Source organism: Somniosus microcephalus, chromosome 3 (assembly GCF_052327205.1).
Source record: "Somniosus microcephalus isolate GS21.2 chromosome 3, FLI_Smic_1.0, whole genome shotgun sequence".
NCBI classification, from domain to species: domain Eukaryota; kingdom Metazoa; phylum Chordata; class Chondrichthyes; order Squaliformes; family Somniosidae; genus Somniosus; species Somniosus microcephalus.
This window is the reverse complement of record NC_140989.1, coordinates 148168551-148189066: the sequence shown is the minus strand read 5'-3', so window position 1 is coordinate 148189066 and position 20516 is coordinate 148168551. Positions and strand designations below refer to the sequence as shown.

At 40.1% G+C, this 20516-nt stretch overlaps 1 protein-coding gene across 1 annotated transcript in view; it reads left to right on the top strand.

Annotated features, from left to right (window-relative positions):
* The first annotated feature begins 1446 nt into the window (after positions 1–1446).
* Positions 1447–20516, top strand: part of gpcpd1 (glycerophosphocholine phosphodiesterase 1) — a 77718-nt gene continuing 58648 nt past the window's right edge. Inside the window, 8 exon segments of the mRNA XM_085981729.1 lie at positions 1447–1533; positions 4390–4460; positions 7479–7590; positions 8346–8434; positions 11249–11339; positions 12492–12576; positions 15219–15294; positions 19930–19971. Coding sequence (XP_085837855.1) covers positions 8386–8434; positions 11249–11339; positions 12492–12576; positions 15219–15294; positions 19930–19971 — 343 coding nt within the window. The 5' untranslated portion in view covers positions 1447–1533; positions 4390–4460; positions 7479–7590; positions 8346–8385.

The window sequence follows — 20516 nt, the reverse complement described above, 5'->3', positions numbered from 1 at the left end:
AGGGGGGACCTAATTGAGGTGTATACATTTATGAGGGGCCTAGATAGGAAGGACCTATTTCCCTTAGCAGAAGGGTCGATAACCAGGGGGCATAGATTTAAAGTAATTGGTCAGAGGTTTGGAAGGGATTTGAGGAGAAATGTATTCACCCAGAGGGTGGTGGGGGTCTGGGACTCACTGCCTGAAAGGGTGGTAGAGGCAGAAACCCTCATCACATTTAAAAAGTACTTGTATATGCAATTGAAGTGCCCTGACCTACAAGGCTACGGACCAAGAGCTGGAAAGTGGACTTAGGGTGTATAGCTTTTTGTATGCCAGCACGGTTTGTATGCCAGCCATTGGCAGGATAGGCGCACCAACGTCAGTGTTCTTGCTCAGGCCAACATCCCCAGCATCGAAGCTCTGACCACGCTCAATCAGCTCCGATGGATGGGTCACATTGTCCACATGCCCGATACGAGACTCCCAAAACAAGCACTCTACTCGGAGCTACAGCACGGCAAGAGAGCCCCAGGTGGGCAGAGGAAACACTTCAAGGACACCCTCAAAGCCTCCTTGAAAAAGTGTAACATCCCCACCGACACCTGGGAATCCCTGGCCCAAGACCGCACAAAGTGGAGGAGAAGCATCCGGGAAGGCGCCCAACACCTCGAGTCTCTTCGCCGGGAGCAAGCGGAAGCCAAGTGCAGGCAGCGCAAAGAGCGCACGTCAACCCAAGCACCCCACCCACCCGCCCCTTCAACCACCGTCTGCCCCACCTGTGACAGAGACTGTAGGTCCCACATTGGACTCATCAGTCACCTGCAAACTCATTTTTAATGTGGAAGCAAGTCATCCTTGGTTCCGAGGGACTGCCTAAGAGAGAGATGCCAGCACGGACAAGATGGGCCAAATGGCCTCCTTCTGTGCTGTAAATTTCTGATTCCCTGTTGTGCATTCAGTAAATATGGGCGGTGTGCTAAACGTGCGGTTTAATACATCACAACGTGATTACTGAAAAATGAATATGTTGCAATGTCCACAACACGATGCAATTAATTATCAGTTGAATAAAAAAGAGAAAAAAAATTATTAGTTGAATCAAGGAGTGGCGTTGGTGAACAACAAGAATAATTCAGACTGCAAAGTTATAGCAGGGGAGCTGCATATCTTTTAAAAGCATACATCAAGATCACTCTTTTATAGGCTAAAACTAAACGTAAGCGATTGCGGTTCACCAGGAGGAAGGCCTGGGGTTCCAAATAACAAAGAATGTTGCTTTCTGGAGCCGTTTCTATCACCCGGCCGCAGACGGCCACGTGAGCATGATTGACAAGCGCGACTCACCAATCAGGAAAAGGCAGCGGGGCTGCGGCGGACCAATAGGAGCGGTGGACGGGGTCCAACAGTAGAGCGTGTGAGTGGTGATGATGATACTGTTGCTGTAGCAGTCTTTGTCGAAGCTTTGGGAGGGGGTTTTATATTTATTTCCTACGCCCTCTGATTTTGTTGTTTCCTCCTTTTCCAGCCGGTCGGATTGATGACTTGCTTCAGGTACGTTATGGTCGAGGCCCTGAGTGGAGCCGGTGCCGTTGTTGGACGGGATGCTGCTCCCGGGTAGTGAGCGAGTGAGGTGCTGCGGTAAAACTAACCGGTTTCAGGCGGTCTGGCTTCGCCGTTGGGCGGGCGGAGAGGGGAAGCTTCGGTCGCGCGAGCTCGGTCTACGTCGACAAGCGCGGGCGGCAGGGTTTTAAACGAGGAAGAGAAAAAACACCCGCACTCACTCACAGGAGCTCTCGGTGCGGGGAATGTGCGAATTCACCGTCCCTTCAGATTGGAGGTGACTGTGTTGACGGTTATCGCTCGACATAATTTCGCCACAAAAGCTGTTTCATCTCCCCCTTTCCCCCTCCTCTTCCTCCCACCCACTCACTCGATAGTGCGATTTTTTTTTACCATGTCGTGTTTTTATGCAAATATGTAAATTGAGAGAGAGCCAACCTGCATTTCTACAAAGCCATATTGCATCCTACAAAAAAAATTGCATTATTATACATTTTTTTTTGTATATAAGTAAACGTAGTTGCAGTAGGTGTCGCTCCGATGCCGGGGAGGAGGAAGATCAGCCAGGTTTTTTGTTGCGGCCATGGACAAACCCGCTGAATTTTTGTCAAACCAGTTCAAGCTGGAAGAATTTGCATTTGTTTAACGTCGTTAAATGTCCCCGGGACGCGCTCACAGGTGTAAGAAAAAAAAGTGGTGCACCAAAAAAAAGGAAGGTGTTATATCAAAGAGGTGGCTTTAAATGACCATAGGCGGGAAGAGGGGTTTAGGAAAGCAATTCCTGAATGTGTTGAAGAAGGCACCACAAGAATGGAGAGTTCTGGGGATAGCGTTTTAGAACTGGAGAAGGTTAGAGATTTTTAAGCACTGGATTAGAATTTTAAATTTGAAGTATTGTTGGATTGGAGCGAGCTGGACGGTGCGGGATGGGAAATGGGCAGTGCATTGTGCACAAGCCTATGGTAGGTGAGCGGCTGGCCAGGAAAGTTTCAGAATAGTCAAGTTTAGAGGTGACTGATAGCTGGATGAGGGTTTCAGCAATGGGTGGGCCGAAGTAAGGATGGAAACGGGTGATGTTTTTTGTGATGGAGAGGATATAGGTTTGGAAGCTCCACTCGGAGTCAGATAGGATGCCAAGGTTGCAAACAGTCTGGTTTCAGCCTGCAACAGTGGCCATGGAGAGGCAGTGGAGTTGGTAATGAGGGTCCAGAGTTCACGGCGGGGGCCGAAAACAATGGTTGTGATCTTCCCACTGTTCAGCTCGAGGAAATTGTGGATCATCAAGACTGGATGTCATTAGCAGTCTTGACAACAGAGGTCAAGCGAGGTGGTTGAAATATAGATTTGGCCTACATGTGGAAGCTGACCCCCTTGTGTTCCCAAGGGTGAGGGAGAGGAGGGATGCAAAAAGCATCCTTGGTAACAGTGAGGGGGTGGTCAGAGAAGCCATTAGTAAAGATGCTCTGGCTATGATCAGATGGGTAAGAGTGGAACCAAGCAAGGGCAGTCCCACAGAGCTGAACAGAGGGGAGGCATTGAAGGTCAATAGTGTGGTTGACTGTCCATAGCTGCAGAGAGATAATGCACTATTATCACAGTCACACAGAATGTGACTTTGATAGACTTGGATAATTGTAATTAGACTATTGGTTGACATGTAAGCCATTCTTCCATGAAGTGATCAGAATATTCTATATATTAAGTGTTGAAACAATCCATGTATTAGATTTATAACTTACATTAATAAAGAATGAAAGCAATTAAAAAATCTCAATTTTTATCACATCTTGTTGCCACATTTTCTAAGAATAGCATAAAAGATATGTGCCTACGGTGCATTTTCCACTTTCATCATCCTCGACCTCCGAGACCACACCATTCTCCAACGCCCCTTCTCTTGTCCAGCTCATTGGGGCTATCTTTACTTGATTCCAGTCTTGCCCATCCAATCGTAGGTAGAACATAACCTTTTGGCTTCTCTTCCCTCCCCCACACCAATACCTCTCCTCTGGAGGTCCCCTTCCCCAGCAAGGATCTATCATTGACCTCTTGTTCACCTACGTGTGGTCAGCTTGCAAATGTATTCTGATGCTTTGCCTCCACCATCTCTCTGCATCCACTGCCTCTGCGTGGTCCAACATCCAGTCTCTGAGCCAGAATTTCCCTCAGCTTAATACTGGTGTGACAGCAGATTTTAAAAAAATTAGTTTTTTTTTTCTTCTCTCTCAATCCCATCTTTCTTTCCCTCTCCAAATTTTGCTTTCTGTACATGATTTTAGATTGAATTAAATATTTTAACACTTCCTGGTTTAGACTGCATGTCTGAGTGAGGATTCTTCAATCTGGTTGAGGAGACACTGTTGCTTGTCCTGTTCACAGGTCCCAGAACCCTGGAGAAGGCACCGCGCTGCATTGGGCTCCCAGTGATCGTAAATTGCTGTGCAAAAGCCCACAAAAATCTGTGGGCAGCTATAAATGTAATGAACCGCAAAAGCTGTTTGATAGCCGCTGACTGCCAAAATCCAGGCCAATGTATCCTTAGTTGGGTGTTTTCAATAGTGCATAGCAATAAGAGCAGGTATTAATGGGAGTTCACCACAATTTTACAAGAACAGTTAAGATCCTGTGTACCCGGGCATTAGCTATTTTTTTGTAGACATACTGTTCAGCTTTGATTGCAAATAACCTTTTCCATCTGCGTGAATGAGCAGATATTCTACTGTTATGCATAGTCAGATTGGATGCAAACATGATTAAGTGTTTTAGCAAAACTTAGTGCTACTGCAGCATATAATAAAAGTGGTATTAAAAGTAATTTAAGCATTTTAATTAACTTTTTTTAAGCAGGCCTGGAGGTTTAAGAGCAATAAGTGGAGACAACAAACCAGCATGACTCTACAGAGATCCAGCTGCGTGCAGTACGTGTGTATATAATGTATATACTATACAGTTGCAAAGCCTATTTTGTTCTCGAGGTACATTTAGACTGCAACTATTGGTGTTTCAGCCAGGCAGCACCCTGTTTACACGCCTGTCCTTCTGGACTCAACATTGAGTTCAACAATTTCAGACCATAACCTCTGCCCCCATTCTTTTCAGATGGCAGCTGCTGATGATTCTGCTATTCCCATTTACACCTCTTCTAGACCCATCTTTTGTTTCTTTACTTGTCCCATTACCATCTCCTTATGCTTTGTACAATCAAACCTTGCTTAATCGCTCCTGCTCTCCACCCTATCATGGACCTTCCCTTTTGTTCTTTCTTCCACTTCCCCCTTTCCCTGCCTCCATTTGCTTAAAATCTGTTGCACCTCTAATTTTTTCCAGTTTTGATGAAAGGTCATTGACCTGAAACGTTAACTCTGTTTCTCTCTCCGCAGATGCTGCCTGACCTGCTGAGTATTTCCAGCATTTTCTGTTTTTATTACCCTGTTTACACTGCCTGGCTGAAACTTCAATTCTCCTACCAATGAACATAACATAAGAAATAGGAGCAGGAGTAGGCCATATGGCCCCTCGGGCCTGCTCCGCCATTCAATAGGATCATGGCTGATCCGAGTCTAGACTTACGTCCACTTCCCTGCCCTCTCCCCGTAACCCCTAATTCCCTTATCTATTAGGAAAATGTCTATCTCCATTTTAAATTTATTTAATGTTGCAGCTTCCACAGCTCTCTGGGGTAGCAAATTCCATAGATTTACTACCCTCTGAGTGAAGAAGTTTCTCCTCATCTCAGTTTTGAAAGGGCAGCCCCTTATTCTAAGATTATGCCCCCTAGTTCTAGTCTCGCCCATCAGTGGAAACATCCTCACCGCATCCACCCGATCAAGTCCCCTCACAATCTTATGTTTCAATAAGATCACCTCTCATTCTTCTGAACTCCAATGAGTAGAGGCCCAACCTACTCAACCTTTCCTCATACGTCAACCCCCTCATCTCCGGAATCAACCGAGTGAACCTTCTCTGAACCGCCTCGAGAGCAAGTATATCTTTTCTTAAATATGGAAACCAAAACTGCACGCAGTATTCCAGGTGTGACCTCACCAATACCCTGTATAACTGCAGCAAGACTTCCCTGTTTTTATACTCCATCCCCCTTGCAATAAAAGCCAAGATTCCATTGGCCTTCCTGATCACCTGCTGCACCTGCATACTAACTTTTTGTGTTTCATGCACCAGGGCCCCCAGATCCCTTTGTACTGTAGCACTTTGCAGTTTCTCTCCATTCAGATAATAACTTGCTCTTTGATTTTTTCTGCCAAAGTGCATAACCTCACACTTTCCAACATTATATTGCATCTGCCAAATTTCTGCCCACTCACTTAGCCTGTCTATGTCCTTTTGCAGGTTTTTTATGTCCTCCTCACTCACTGCTTTCCCTCCCATCTTTGTATCGTCGGCAAACTTGGATATGTTGCACTCGGTCCCTTCCTCCAAATCGTTAATATAGATTGTAACACATGCTCAAACTCCTCTCGGCAGTTACATTTTAAATGTTTATACAGTTTAGATTCGCAGGTAGCTTTAAGAAGGGGACCCAATGATTGCTACAGTGGTTTGACATTGCATTCCATGTGGTGTCCAACCAAAGCAGTGTAGACTACCACTCCAGATTTACAGCATAACTGATGTTGAAGTTATTGTAAATGCCTCCGAAATGTTCTTGGGGAACAGCTCCATGTATTGCATACATCAAAGTTGACAAGTATATACATACAGAATTTGCATCAAACATTTTCATTTTTCATGGAGATATCAACTAATTACTGGAACTTTTTCCCATTGAATTTTAATATAAAATATATAAATAGTTTTTATTATGAACCACGGTACACAAAGTTTTCAAGTCAGTTCACTTAAAGGATGGAATTGATGTAGTGAGGATGCATCCATTTTATTTCTCGTGGTGCTTTTCTGCTCATCTGAAGTGTGTAATATTTGTATTGGCATTTGAACCATGTAAATTTTATCCAGCAATCGTCAGTAACTTGGTACATGTTTGAAATGTTCCTTGAAGCTATTAAATGCTTGTGTGAAGTTTAGGAGTTGTGCTTCACCTTGTTGCGCCAATTTTCCATCCTGTGATGTGGGTGAGGCTTCATCCTTTGGTACCTATGTGGGAGGGTGAAATAGAAGGACAAGTCATCCCTGGCTGCTCTTGTACACTTTCGTGGACAGTTACAACATAACTTTGCCATGTTCTGTCATGCGGTTCGGGCCTTTCATGTGCTGCAATTGAACGATTGCCCTATTACAACACTTGCCTCTTGATCACTGTCACAAACTAAAATCAGCTTCTGTGTGTAGTCAGTAGATTAATGACCTAATTTGGGGCAAGTGCAAGGCATTCTCTGGTTACTCACAACAACCTGGTTGAAATGACCAAATTGGTTGAAACTTAGTTTCAGTATTTAATAGTAGATTATGACATTTTGGTTGTGTATCATTCTGATAGTGTACATACCCAAAACGTCAATAACATATCTCTTCTCCTTGCAGATGAAGGCAGACCTGAGTATTTCCACCATTTTCAGTTTTTCTCATAATTTTTAGTGTTTGGATTAAAACTGAATAATGACTAAATTACAATGCAGGATTGCAATTTATAAGCCAGATATCCCAGCTGCAGTTTAATTTAAAAAGTCACGTCATTGATGTAAATGCAGAGATACTCGTCCTGTGATAGCATTATCTTCTGCCTACCTGCAGGTTTAGTATTAACAGGACATTTGTTACTGATATACTTAATAAAATGTAAAGAAATTATATACTTAAGAACTGTATTGCAGTGGCACTGAAGTACAAGTATGGAAAGACAAATGGCTCTGAATAGGCCACCACCACATGCTTTTTGGCACCCAAATATAAATTCAGTACTTTTATAACTGCCAACCTCATTTTGGCAATGATATTACAATACATTGTCTTTTATACAGGTGGTGGTACTTTACTGCAGTTTGAATCGTAACTTCAGACAGACTGTGGTTACGTGGCAATTTTGAAGTTTTATTTTCTCAGCTGTAGTAAGCAAAAAGCTTGGATCACTTTGTAAGTATCTGAAAAGGTTTGAGTCAAGGCACTGGGTGTTGGGACTTGCATTAGCTGTTATAGTATTCAAGCATTGATGTAGAAATTGTATAGAGATTTTCTTTTACATGCTTGCTGAGGAGAAATATCAGAATTTTACCAAATATTCTTTAAAAATTGTGGAGTTTTCCATCAAGACAGGAGTGTGTTCTTTATTAATTTAGGAAAGTTAAACTGGATATTTGATTAGTGATTGCCTCCTGCATAAGTAATAATCATGAAGTTACCTACTGTTTACTGTAGTAGCCTTTTTTTAATATATTGTAACTGGCTTTCTAGGTGGTGAGAGTATGAATTACATTGCTTGACCATGGGCCGACTGCCACAGCAGGTTTCGGTGACCTGCTGTTAAACCCAGCAATGTCACTTAAGCTAATGCTACGTGATGCATGGAGGTGGCTCAGAGATGAGTGAGTGGGAGAAACTTGGCTTAAACTTGGCACCTCCCACAGCAGTGCAACTGAGATCAATGCTAGTGCTGTGACCGATTCAACTCCACCCTCATCTCCCTGTTGAGCAGTGATAAGAGAAGGACTTTGGATGTGTTAATAGAGGATTTTAGAACCTGAGTAGTAATTGAGTTCTAGTACCTATGGAAACACCATATATACAGTAGCTAGTTCAGTAGTGTTTGTTACTAAAACAGTACAGCTTTTCCATATGTTAATTTAATAATACTGTTGTAACAATTCAGTTAACTTGTGTTTTTACTCTAGGTAACATCAGCCATTCAATAGTGCCTCGGCGTCGACAAGCATGTTCACTTCACGGGTCACTTTCAAAATAAAGGGAGTTGCACTTCCAGGTATTCTACAAAGGATTAAAGATATATTGAGAATATTGTACAGCAGGTTGTACAAGCAAAAGAGATCATGTAACTCCTGAGTGATGAAGTCAAATAAGAATACAGGTCTTCACCACAAAGGGAATAACTGCCATATTCAGTGATTTCTCTGCAGTATTACATTTACACACACGCACACACTCTTGTAGATTGCAGGGAAGTAGCACTGGGTCACTTGTTACTTTATCTGTAATAAATCTGGTACACAGCAACTGTTCGCCATCGTGTTCTTGGGGTCACATTCCTTTAAATAATATAATTCATTAGAAAAGTGTTTTCCCCTTTGATCAGAAATGGCCATACTGGAGCATTGTTCCCACTTTTTTCTTAAATACATGTATGAACTTTTTTCAGGATAAATCTTGGTTACCTAAGTTTATTTTAGCATACAGTACTTTTGTGATAGCATTGCTAAATTAATTCTTCTTCTTGGTCCAGGTGTTAGTTTAAATGGTTCATTTTTGTCTACACAGTGGTATTTCATTTTGTATTTATGTGTGGAAGAAGTGTTGAATTCTTAAGTTGTGCATTGCAGGTGAGGATGCTTGATAATGACAGTGATTGTATAAAGTCAGTCAAATCAAAGCTGACCGGTTTAAACCTTCCATGAACTGGTTAAAAGCTCCTGTTATTTAGACAGTTCAACTATATCCTGTTATTGCTTGCTTCTAAGGTTTGGTAACTTACTCTGTTCTGAAAGTGTCTTGTGAGACTGATACTAATTGTCTCCTGAAATAGAAATCATACATGTAATCCAAAGACAGGAAACAGGTCTATTGTTCATCCGAGAGTACTATTAATTTTATACAGCCGTGATTCAGAATCTGGTTTGTTTCTAGATTTAAATATAACTTGTTTACACAAGTCCAGGGCCAAGTATATATAAATATATTAGACTCTGACTTAAAATAATAAAAGAAGCCCATTCCTAATAATTACCACCATTCCTGGCTATTTTTCTGAATCTTTCCAAAATAATATAAAGTTAATAGACTAAAAAGGGCTGAGAAAAGAAGAACCCAGTTGTTCAATTCTAATATTGATTTTGGGAAAGCCTAAAATCTGTAGTGCTAAATTGTAGATTTGTTCCAAAAATTGGGAATGGATAAATGTTTAAAAGAAAAATGTTCTGCAGTCACCAACTATATGCAGCCAGGTTACACCATATGGCCTAATACAGCTGAATTCCCACATACTGCAAACATGGGATGCATTTTTTATTACCTTTTTTAAAAAAATAAAAAAAAATCTTTCAATTAAATGTTAATTCTAGGATAGTGCATTATACAGGAAACTTTCTGGTATCCGGGACCGAGCTGGTGCCGTTAGATCAAAACTGCTGTAGAAACCAGCGCTAATGTTAAAGCATACGGAGCTCAGAGCTCCGTGTGAAGCAACAAACCCTCAACAGCTTCAAAACAATCGGCGCAGCTTGCAAGCGTCTAGCTGAAGCTGTTGCTTAGCTACAGAGACGCTTGCAGAGCCAGGACTGGAGAAAAGAAGCAACGAAAAGAAAAAAACTTATCTGAACCGACTCCTGAATTTTGCCGATAGATAGAGCTTTCCGGACATTTAACCTCCGGATAAACGAAAGTTTCCTGTACATCAAAAAGTATGCAACATAATTAACATTGTAACAAGTTTACAGTCTCGTCCATTTCTATTTTCACTTTGAGACATTGATGTACCCACAGTCCTTGGGTTTCCTCTGAGGAGAATAATAAGTGGTAATCCCTTTAACATTTTGTTCTCTTGAAGCTTTCCATGCAATGCTCCCCTGGGATGGCATACCAATTCTTGTTTGTATTTGAGTAACTGCCTCCTGCAGATCAGTAGCATTTTCTTGTTTTTGCAGTGTTCAATAAGAGAATGTCTTTGGTGTCAAGCGCTTAAGCACTTTTTTGCCCATTGGAAGATACAGAAAAAAGAAATCATTGGCATTAAGCAATGTAGGGGTGCTAAGAGATGCTGGCTTCTCACCTTAAAAGGTGCTAAATCATCCATTATCTTGGATGCTGAGGTTTAAGCAATCTAAATTGAAGAGAATTATTTTCCGGTGGCAGTTCGAGGTGTGCAACCAAGATATTGCTTGAGCAGCTTAGTATAGGTGTTATTTGCTGGGTCACAGAAAAGGTTTGTCAGCCTAGGGAACTCTGGGTTTTAATGCTTTTAAGTCCCAGAAAGTACAGGAAATTTTTTGACATATTCTGGAACTTGAGAAGTTCACCAAGGTCACCATTTCACACATTTTGGTGGTATGCTTGAGAAATTGGCAGCTTGCAGTTAATCTAAAGGATGCAGTCTTTTATGTTGGAATTTGCAAAGTTTACTTGAAGTATGGCTAGTTCAACAACAGACATGTAACAAAGCAGGGTATTGCTATTCAGCATCATACTGATCCAAAGGGTCTTTGCTAGATTTCTTTCTGTAAGGGCAGCCACTCCAGGCAATTTTTTCTTTGTGTAATTTTTTATTAGTGACGTTAGCTATACTATTTAGAAATAGATTAAAAAGAAGAAATGGAAAATGAGAAGTTTTATGGAAAGTTTTGTGTAAGTGCTTATTGATTGCAGCCTTGGATTACATGTGCTTTTATTGTGTGATTAGTTTAACTTAACCAAAGATAGCATAAGCTAAACTATTGTAATTTAGAGTTATTCAGATAATCAACATCTAAGCCTTGTGGTCAGAGTTCTTAGACAAAGTAGACCTGTTAATCTTTTGTATGCATGTCTACTGTTCCTCAAAGCTAACTTTTTTTTCTTTGTACCTTAGGTGAAATGTTTGCAGTATGTGGGAATGCAGCTGCACTCGGCAACTGGTACCCTCAGAAAGCTGTGCTTCTGGAACCAGATGCTAATGATAGGCAAGTGTAAAAGAGGATGAATTGCTGTCAGATAAAATGTTCAGTTTTGTGGAAATGTCTTATTGCAGTACAATCATTTCAGTTTACTTGATCTGCCAGTTATCTATCCTGTTTCTCTCTGCAGTTCTAGTTCATTAAAATGTATTTGTTTCTTTTTAGCATACATCTTTGTTCTCTTTCCTTATTTATTTTTCCTACTGTTTTTTTTTCTGAAGATGGAATTGGGGCCTTAATCTGTCAAGTAAATGTCATAGGTGTTATTAGGCTACCTAAGTGGGGGCCCATGATGCTAAAAAGGTGGTTATTCCTAAACAAGGTTATGGCTAATACATTTTATTGATTAATTCCTTTTCCTTCAAATAGGGGAAAAAATTCTGTCTAGGCTAAAGAAGGAAAGCTGCAAATTGCCCTGTTGCAAGAGGCACCTTTAAGCAATATTGGTTTTGCCAGCTATTTTTCCTCCTATTATTGATAAGAGCGTTAATATTTTTTGCCATTCAGTTAAGGGCAAGTTCTGCTAGACTCTTGTTAATTAGGCTTGGCTCCAGGAGTACAACAATGCTGATGTTATCAATGATTATTGATGCAGAGGATTGTTCATGGCTCAGGTCTCAAGTGAATGAACACATTATAAAGTTTATAATTTCAGTCAGCTCCACTATTTTTTCCCCACCGTTTAACAGTTCAGGTTTTGATATGATTTTCAGTGGCCCTGCTGTGTTTTAGTTTTTCTTGTTTTAATATATTAAATTAAAAAAAACAAGGATATGGTAGAACCACAAGGAGTACAGTTGCCTCATGGAATTGATTGCTTTGGTGACTTTTACATCTGTTTTTAGAGGTACTTTTGACTTGGAACAATTATCTCCAAGCACCAAATTCTATAGTTACTGTAAAGTAACTAGTACTTTAGAGTTTGTGATTCACTCATCTGCTTGGGCTTGAAGCTAAAAGTTTAAGCATAAAAACAATTCTAGTTCCAGTACCTCCTTTTTCCCTGGTATCAATCTTCAATCTACCTGCAGTTTTGTATTCCCTTCTGGTCCAAGATGTTCATGTGTGTTTTAAAGGGTCTGACCAATTTGGCTTGTGGCAGCCTCAGAATGCAAAAACAAATAACCATCATAATCTGCTTCTACCATTTTTCTACAGTGCAATGTGGAGGGCAACAGTTATTCTCCCAAGAGAGACACTCTTCCAATATCGCTATTTTAAATGTTATGTCATGGAACCCAAGGTAAGACCCATTTTCTGGACAGTACTAAATGGTAAATAAGTCTAATGTTTGATGTTTTTTTTGGAGAATCCTGCTATAGAATCTAGTGAATGATTTGCTCTCAAACTCTTCATTGCATAAGCAGATATTAGGAGGTGGGTATGGCCTGGCTGAAGTTGCTTGTCTGATATTTCCATTTTTCTCTCCCTCCCTCCTTCTGGGGAAAGGACAGGATTGGGCTTTCTACAGCTGAATAGCCCACTGACATTTGCTGTCACACAGAGGAATTAATTCTTCAGGGGATAAGGGAGAGAAAATGGCAAAGAAAAAAAAAAGAGGGCTTTTTTGGCCTAAAATTTTGCTACTAAAAATTCTTGTGTTCTTAACCCACGCACCTATACAGTGGATGCTATCTGTAATTTTGACGGATAATATCTTGCTGCTTCTGGTTAAACGTTAAATTATGAATTAACTAGTAGAGGTAGCATAGTGTTATTTTGTTCCATTCTCTTGTTCCACATTGGCAACTCCACTCTAATATAGTGTGTGTTGTCAAAGATTCTCCTTCAGCAAATGTATAGATCGGACCCACATCCCTTCCCATCCTTTTGCATTGTGGTTTTTACATGAGCGTTTATTATTGGTTGAATCATTTTAGCAGCAGTTAATAATCTGTTGCGTCATCTTGCTTACCTTTCTCTCAATTGGCAATAGATTAGCATCTTTAACGATTTATTACCATTAGAATCCCTTTTAATCAGATTGTTGCAAATAATTCTATTTTTTTTCTTTCTATTCTTGTTGGTTTTTAAAATGATGAGTGACAACATTTTGGAGGAATTAATAACCTGGGTGCTTCTGTTTCTATTATGTTAATTGGATTGCCTCTCAATTCTCTCTTGATGCATTCAAATACAAAACAATCAGTTGCTGTTCTAACCAAAATATAAAAATCAACAGAAATGGATTGAAGTAAAAGGCAACTAAGCTAATTATCAGTGTTGCCACTAGGATTTCTATAAAGCATAATGGTGGGTACGTGGGATTTTTCTGTTGCTTGAATGGTTGTGTCCTTCCAAACCTGGGTTGTGTCTGGAAAGAGCATTTTGAGTAATATAACATTAAGGCATTGGCAATTGCGGGTTTCTTGCTGTTGATGGTGGAAACAATGTGAGCTGAATGAAAGGTAGCAAACTGTTGTCTGCTTAAATGTAAACTTTCTGGAATTGGTACTAGTATGTCAAATCAGCCTAGTGACAACACTGATTTCTTTTTACATATTTTGATTTTTTTTTTATAAGAACTGAAACATTTTGAAATGAATCAGTCCTATAATTTATTTTACTATTTGTGTTTATGTGGCCATTTTGATTATTTAAAAATACTGCATTGTTGACATTAATCATCCGCTGTACAAACAGGCCCAGATACTTATAATCTCTATAACCGAATGCTGCAGATTTGAGTCTTGTCAGTTTCACAATTTTACAGAAGTTATGTTTAAAAATTGTAATGGACCAGTTGATGCTTTAGGAAGAATTCATATGGAATGTTGAGGCTGACTTGTTAATTTTTTCTTTTAATTTTTTTTTGTGCTCCTCAAGGTGAGTGATGTTCTAACAAGGGAACACTTTTTCACTTTCGGTGCCTAGCGATAGCATCAGGTACTCCCAGGATGTATGCAGCACAATCATTTGTGGTGTGCTACTCCCTCTGCTTTGCTCAATAATGTTTTTTTTCTCCATTTTCCACAAACTCTGAGGAATATTGCAAATAAATTCAGAAATGGAGGAAATTTTTTGCCATGGGCCCATGCACCCAAGGAACTGCATTGAGACTGCCCAACTGTATTTTGTGTAGATCCTTGCAGCTGGCAGAGGGAGGAGACTTGTCTCATCAGTCTCTGGCTTCAAACTGATCCGAAGTGAAAGGACAGTGTTCAAATCCACATACCACCTTGCCCCTTTTATAAGTAATTTGAAGACCAGTACTATATTTATTTTGTAGTCTTGGTTTTCAGTAATCATATTATTTTGTCATTCATCAATCTTTTGATGTAATCAAAGAATAGTTACTTGTAATATTGGACAGTGAGTCTAAGAGCTGCATTTTGTACGTGTGTGTGTGTGTGGCGCATGTATGATGGTTTTCAAAAATAAGTAATCCCTCTGTTTCCTATACAGGTCTTGCTGGGCTATGCACCTCCTGCAGGCCTGGCAGCCTGTTCCTATGCATCTGCCAGTGCAGCTCTTCAGTTAGCCAGCCGGTTGGAGGCTCATGACAACCTGGCAAAAACACCCCTACCAACTTTTCTCTCCTCTGTAGGGAATTGATGGGACCCATGGCAGAAATGTTGAGATTGGCACTCTGAAGTAGGAAGTTAAAATCTGCATCTCTCCTGTGGTACCATCTGTTGGTGTTCTGATATGCTGTGCCCCCTAAGCTGTACTGTGGTAAATCCAGTTTCAATATTGGTTGCTAATCCTCAGTACCTGTAATTTCAGGCAATCATGTCATTGCATGAAAAGTGCAGAATGAAACATTTGTAAACATTCTACCAGAAGTGGTTAGAAACTTGTATCTCTTGTCCTCTGAGCTTGCATTTTCTTCTGGTCCTTTTGTATTATTATAAAGGGCTTTAATCTTTTTATCACTTGACTCAGAACCCTGCTGATCTTCGGCAAGTGCTAGTCAACAAGTGGGAGACTCATCCTCATCCACGATCATTTAATCCGTCGGGTATGTCACTACAGTGTATTGAGTTTCTGTTATCTGCCAGGTTGGCAATAGCAGAGGTACATGTGATAAAATTAAGCATCTGACAATTGTCATTTAATTTTCAAATTGAAAGAGTTTTTTTTTGTTTTGTTTTTTTAACGCCAGTCTTTCTTCCCACATTATATTTTTGACACTCTGTGAACCAAACGTCTGTCATGTTGGACAGAAAATATGATCAGCACTTCTAAACAGTCATTTATTTTTTTCCCCTACATTTTCATGTTCATGTATGGTTACTCTCTCAATCTACATTCAGGATATTCTGAACCTGGATTTCATACAGAATAATCCTTTAAACTAAGTCACAGAAATCTGTTTTGTAACAAGGTCTATTTTGTTCTGCAAGATATTCTATATTGGCTCACATTTCAAAGTTTGAAAAGAGGTTTCTTTCACTAGAAATTATTATATTGACCCTATATTTTAAGATTTTTGCCCCCCTTCCCACCTTTTGGATCGTTTAGCACCATTCTTTGTACAGGAGGTTGGACAGGCAGCCTACTCCCGGATCTCTGCTAGTGCTGTCGTCATGCTGGCCACTCAGATAAGCAAAGCTAGCTTGGGATGGCATGTAATCTGTTTTTTAAATCTTTTTGATTACAATTTTACCCCCCTTCCCCCCCCCCCCCCCCCCCCCCCCCCCCCAAATCCAAATTCTTTGGTGAAAAGCTGCCGAATTCTGTTTTCGGTGCTATTTTATCAACCCATTGGTGATCTGGAACTGGCCATGTGAGAAATTGTGGATGCAGATCTGCTTCCTACCACATTGAAACATTAATTAGCTGCATCACTGTACCACCCATTAGCAGTGGTCCTAAATTGATGAGAGAATTTATGTTCCAAATTGGTGTAATTTAAATGTCACGATTTGAAGGCCGAATTAAGTATTCTTAGCAAAGAATGCTGTAAACTGAACTTCAAAATGATAGTGTGCCACAAATTGACCTTGGTCATGATGTGAACCATATATTGGACAGCAATTCATGCTGGTGAACAATAATATATTACTGCATTGTTTTGACTAGATTTCATAATTTTTTTGAATATTTAAAGTGGTGCACCTACATGTGGCTGTGTTGGGTTAAGTACTCCACTATGCTACATTTGCACTGATTTTCATTGCATTTGTGGAAATAATGTTTGGCATCAATGATTCCACTTTTTCCATATGCATCTATTTTATCTTGTACCATTTTTATGTTGACAGTATGCCCTTAAATTTATTTTTTAACTTTTTAATCATACAAAATAGATTTGTTTTACCGTTTGAAAATTATTGGCCCCTGTCTCAAGTAACTTTATTAAAAAGTTAGTATAAAGATCTGATTTCTATTAAGTATTCTGTACATGTAGTTCTAACTTAAGATTTAGATCTCTTCAAAATATGATTTTTGTAATTGTCTCTTTAAAAGTATTTTCGCTTCTCTTCTTGGTCCCTTGTGATGTGCACCCTCTGTGGCCAGAAGAGCCACAAGATGGCCTCTTCAGCCTTCACCTCCATTGCATCTCTGAAACCAGCTGGATGAACTTTTGGGAAGCATGTGGTCTTCCCACAGTTGAGTGAATGGGGTTGCAACATTGGTGTGCTGAGGCTGAGGAATGCAACATGCATGCCCCTGCCTGGCATTCCACAAAACAGCACATTGCTGTTTCAGTGTGCTGCACCACAGCTGCGCTTTCATCTTAAGAACCTAAAGCACATTAGCTGTTCTGTGTGCTGCCACTGAATGTGCCATTTTGCACCTAATTTGCAATTAAGTTTTTATTAAGGTTTGCATTGTTAAATACAGAAGAAGAAAGCAATTAAAACACCTAAGAGCTATAAAGTTGAGAAGAATTAAATTGCATGTCACAGGTGAGTACAATATTTAGAGGCAGGGTGTATAACCCTAAAAAGTAATCATCTGTGCAGACAGCACCAGATAACGTCTGATCCTGAAGAAAAGATTTGATGAAGACGCATGCTGAACTAGACACCCAGTTCCCCAAAGATGTCGCTGCTGTAGTTCAGGCTTCAGGAAACTGGGACACCTTTTGGGCCCTCCTAGATTTCCCTACTTTGCCGTAATGAAGGTAACTATCTCTTACCCTGGCCAGAGACCACTTAAGTTGTGGTCTGGAAAGGCTGACTAACTCCATTACTTTATTGAAGAAAACTCAGCTTCCTTCCAGTGCCTCAGTACTACCCCTATCATTGATATTTGCAACTCAAGTGACAGTGTTCCAAGAGCACACCATTGTCAGTGTTGTAATTTTTTTAAAGACTGGAATTCAATCCTAAGATACTAGCCCGCCCACTGTTATTGGTATGTTCTTTAAGACAGCAATTCCAGTATTACCCAATTTTCTTATGCTAATGAAGATCTAGAATTGAGCACTGTCCTCTTTATTCTAGCTCCAGCAGTTGCCTGATTGAAACTGGTCCCCAGTTGTAAGGCACACCAGGGACCAGTATGTCCAATGGAGAACTTGCAATTGTATAGTACATATATTTCTCTCGCAGAAGAGAGCTTCGGCATTTTATCCCAAGTGTCTGAGGATGTAATAAATCCCATATTTTGCACCTACCATAAAGGCAGTTAACATCTTTGGATATCAAATATCTGTAGCACTTTGATGTCCCTTGCCTCTGCCCAACACACTACTCTATAAACACTTCCAGAAGAATAGTTCTTGGGACCTGGAGACTCAACAGCTGTGTTAGCACCTAACATTTTTGTATAGGAGGTATTGTTTGTAATGAAACTCTTCAAATGATCCAAATTCTGATTGTACATAAAGCTTTCCCTATCGCTATTTACCTATTTTTTAAGTGTATGAGCTTCTTTCCTTCGCTATGCTGGAATAAGCTATAAGGATGCTCAAGCAAAATGGTGGATTTCTTGCATGCATATGAAGGGCTCTGAAGGTCTCCTATCCAGGCCCCAACACTAGGTATCTCAGAACACAGTAAATAAGGACCTGGAGTTTACTAAGCACAAAATGGACCGCAGTCTTGCCTCCCTCTCCAACAATTAAGTACTAAAGTGTCATGTTACATCACATCGTATTTACAGCACAAACAGGCCATTCGGCCCAATGGGTCCATGTCTGTGTTTATGCTCCACACGAGCCTTCTCCTACCCATCTTCATCTAACCCCATCAGCATATCTTTCTATTCCTTTCTCCCTCATGTTTATCTAGCTTCCTCTTAAGTGCATCAATGCTAGTTGCCTCAACTACTCCCTGTGGTAGCGAGTTCCACACTCTAACCACTCGCTGTTGAAATTAGTGAGGTGCTGCTTCATGCAGTGCCATATGGTATAATTATAAGATGGGGATTCCAAGATCTGTCCAATACTTTACCATGCGCAGTGCCCAGAAACTGAAACAAAGGCTGCCTGTAGCTGAGATAATTGTTCAAGCTGGTAATTTGTTAAAATATATCAGTAAAGTAGTTGGGGACATAGTAAGAATGTAGTTTGTCATCGGTGTAGTAGTCATTTTTAGTCAACTCTCACCACTCCAAAAAGTAAGATTGAATGGAGGCCTCTTACTAAAACACTCACTATTTCAGCTATGGCCGTATCAATTTTTAGCGGTATTAACCATTCTACATCCACAGCGAAGTTCATAAAATGCTAAAGCCCATCCCTGGCCTTGAACAAGCAGCATCAAATGTTTGCCATATAATGACACAATTTAGAGGTGCAAGTTCAGTCTACACCCTGTTTAATAACAAGAAGCATTGGCACAGAGGGGGTGGACTTTAACCATGAGAATATTTTCTTAAAGTGCATTTTTATGCATTTAGCTGCTTTGCTTCCAATGCAAGAGCAAGCTACAAAGGTGATGTAGTGCACACATACTTAAGGATTTCCATCAATTTTGAAAGAGCTATAGCTGGCTGACATGTTGAAGGCTCATAGTACCATGGAGGTCCTATTGATATAATAGGACCCAGATTGGCATAAATGTATGAGGCTGCTGCCTAATTTGGGTGGATGCCAGATAAATCAGCCATTTTAAAAGCACACCACCTGGTTTCGGCCAGGTGGTGTTAAACATTCCCCGTTGTCTTAAAGATCATTTCATAGCAGTAAAGCTGATCTCATTACACATGCAGTGATTTGTCTCAGTTTTTGATTATACTGTTGAAACCTATTTTTAATAGGAATGTTGGTTGCTATGCTGCTCTTGGGGCCTTATCTTCCTTATAAATCACTAATCAGTGCAGAAGCCATTGTCTCCCTTGCTGTCACTGGCTATGGGGAAGGAAATTACAAAAAAAATTCAAGTTTTATAATTTTTTTTTACATTTTAAGGGCTGGAAATGACCTTCAGTGCTCAGTATGCTACCCAGGAAAAGTGTTGGATAACTTTTTTTCTTTGTTTTTAGTGATGGGTCTGTGGTAAAAAGTACTTCAATGTTGCACATTACAAAAAAAATCAAGTGAAGCCTGTGCATCAGGGAGGAAAAAGCTTACCTTTTTTAAATGAATAATTTTAGTCCATCTTTACAACTAGGAACACAAAATTGTTTAATTTTGAACTGGGTAATGTTGTCTGCTGCAACAATTATTGACTTCTCCCAATGCTTCCTTTCTCTGTTCTAGAAGAAGAGTGCATTTTGGATGATGGATACTTTGGGATCCACAGTAAGTGTGCTGCAATTTTTTTTATTGACTAGTGTTAATGTGAGATAAAATAACATTCATAAATATAGGATCGCCTGTGGCACAACTCATAAGTTGGATGATGCCGTTTTTATAAAGACAGAAGTATTATACCATGTAATAGTGTTTTCTCCCAAGATGGAGCTGTGTCTTTCGAAAACCACAAAGTCTAATTGTTAAGTAAACAGGTGAGTCTGTTTGGTGTGTGAACTGTGCAAATTGGAAAATGCTTGCAAGTCTCAGGCTCTGGGTCAGAAGCACCCAGAATTAAGTAACAGTTTATCTTTCTTGATATTTGAAGTGTGATGAATATGCTAGATACAACATTTTTATAGATAGAAGATGGATATAGTTTACTTTGTTTGGATCGTTTTTTCATACTAACAACCTCCTGTCGTATTGCACATGGGGAGTCGAAACTAAGTGTAGTCTTCAAGTGAAACAAAATTAGAGGGTAGGGGATTATTGGATCAGTGTGTGCAGACATCATTCAATCTCTATTTTTAAAGTTATTCTGTCCTTATTTT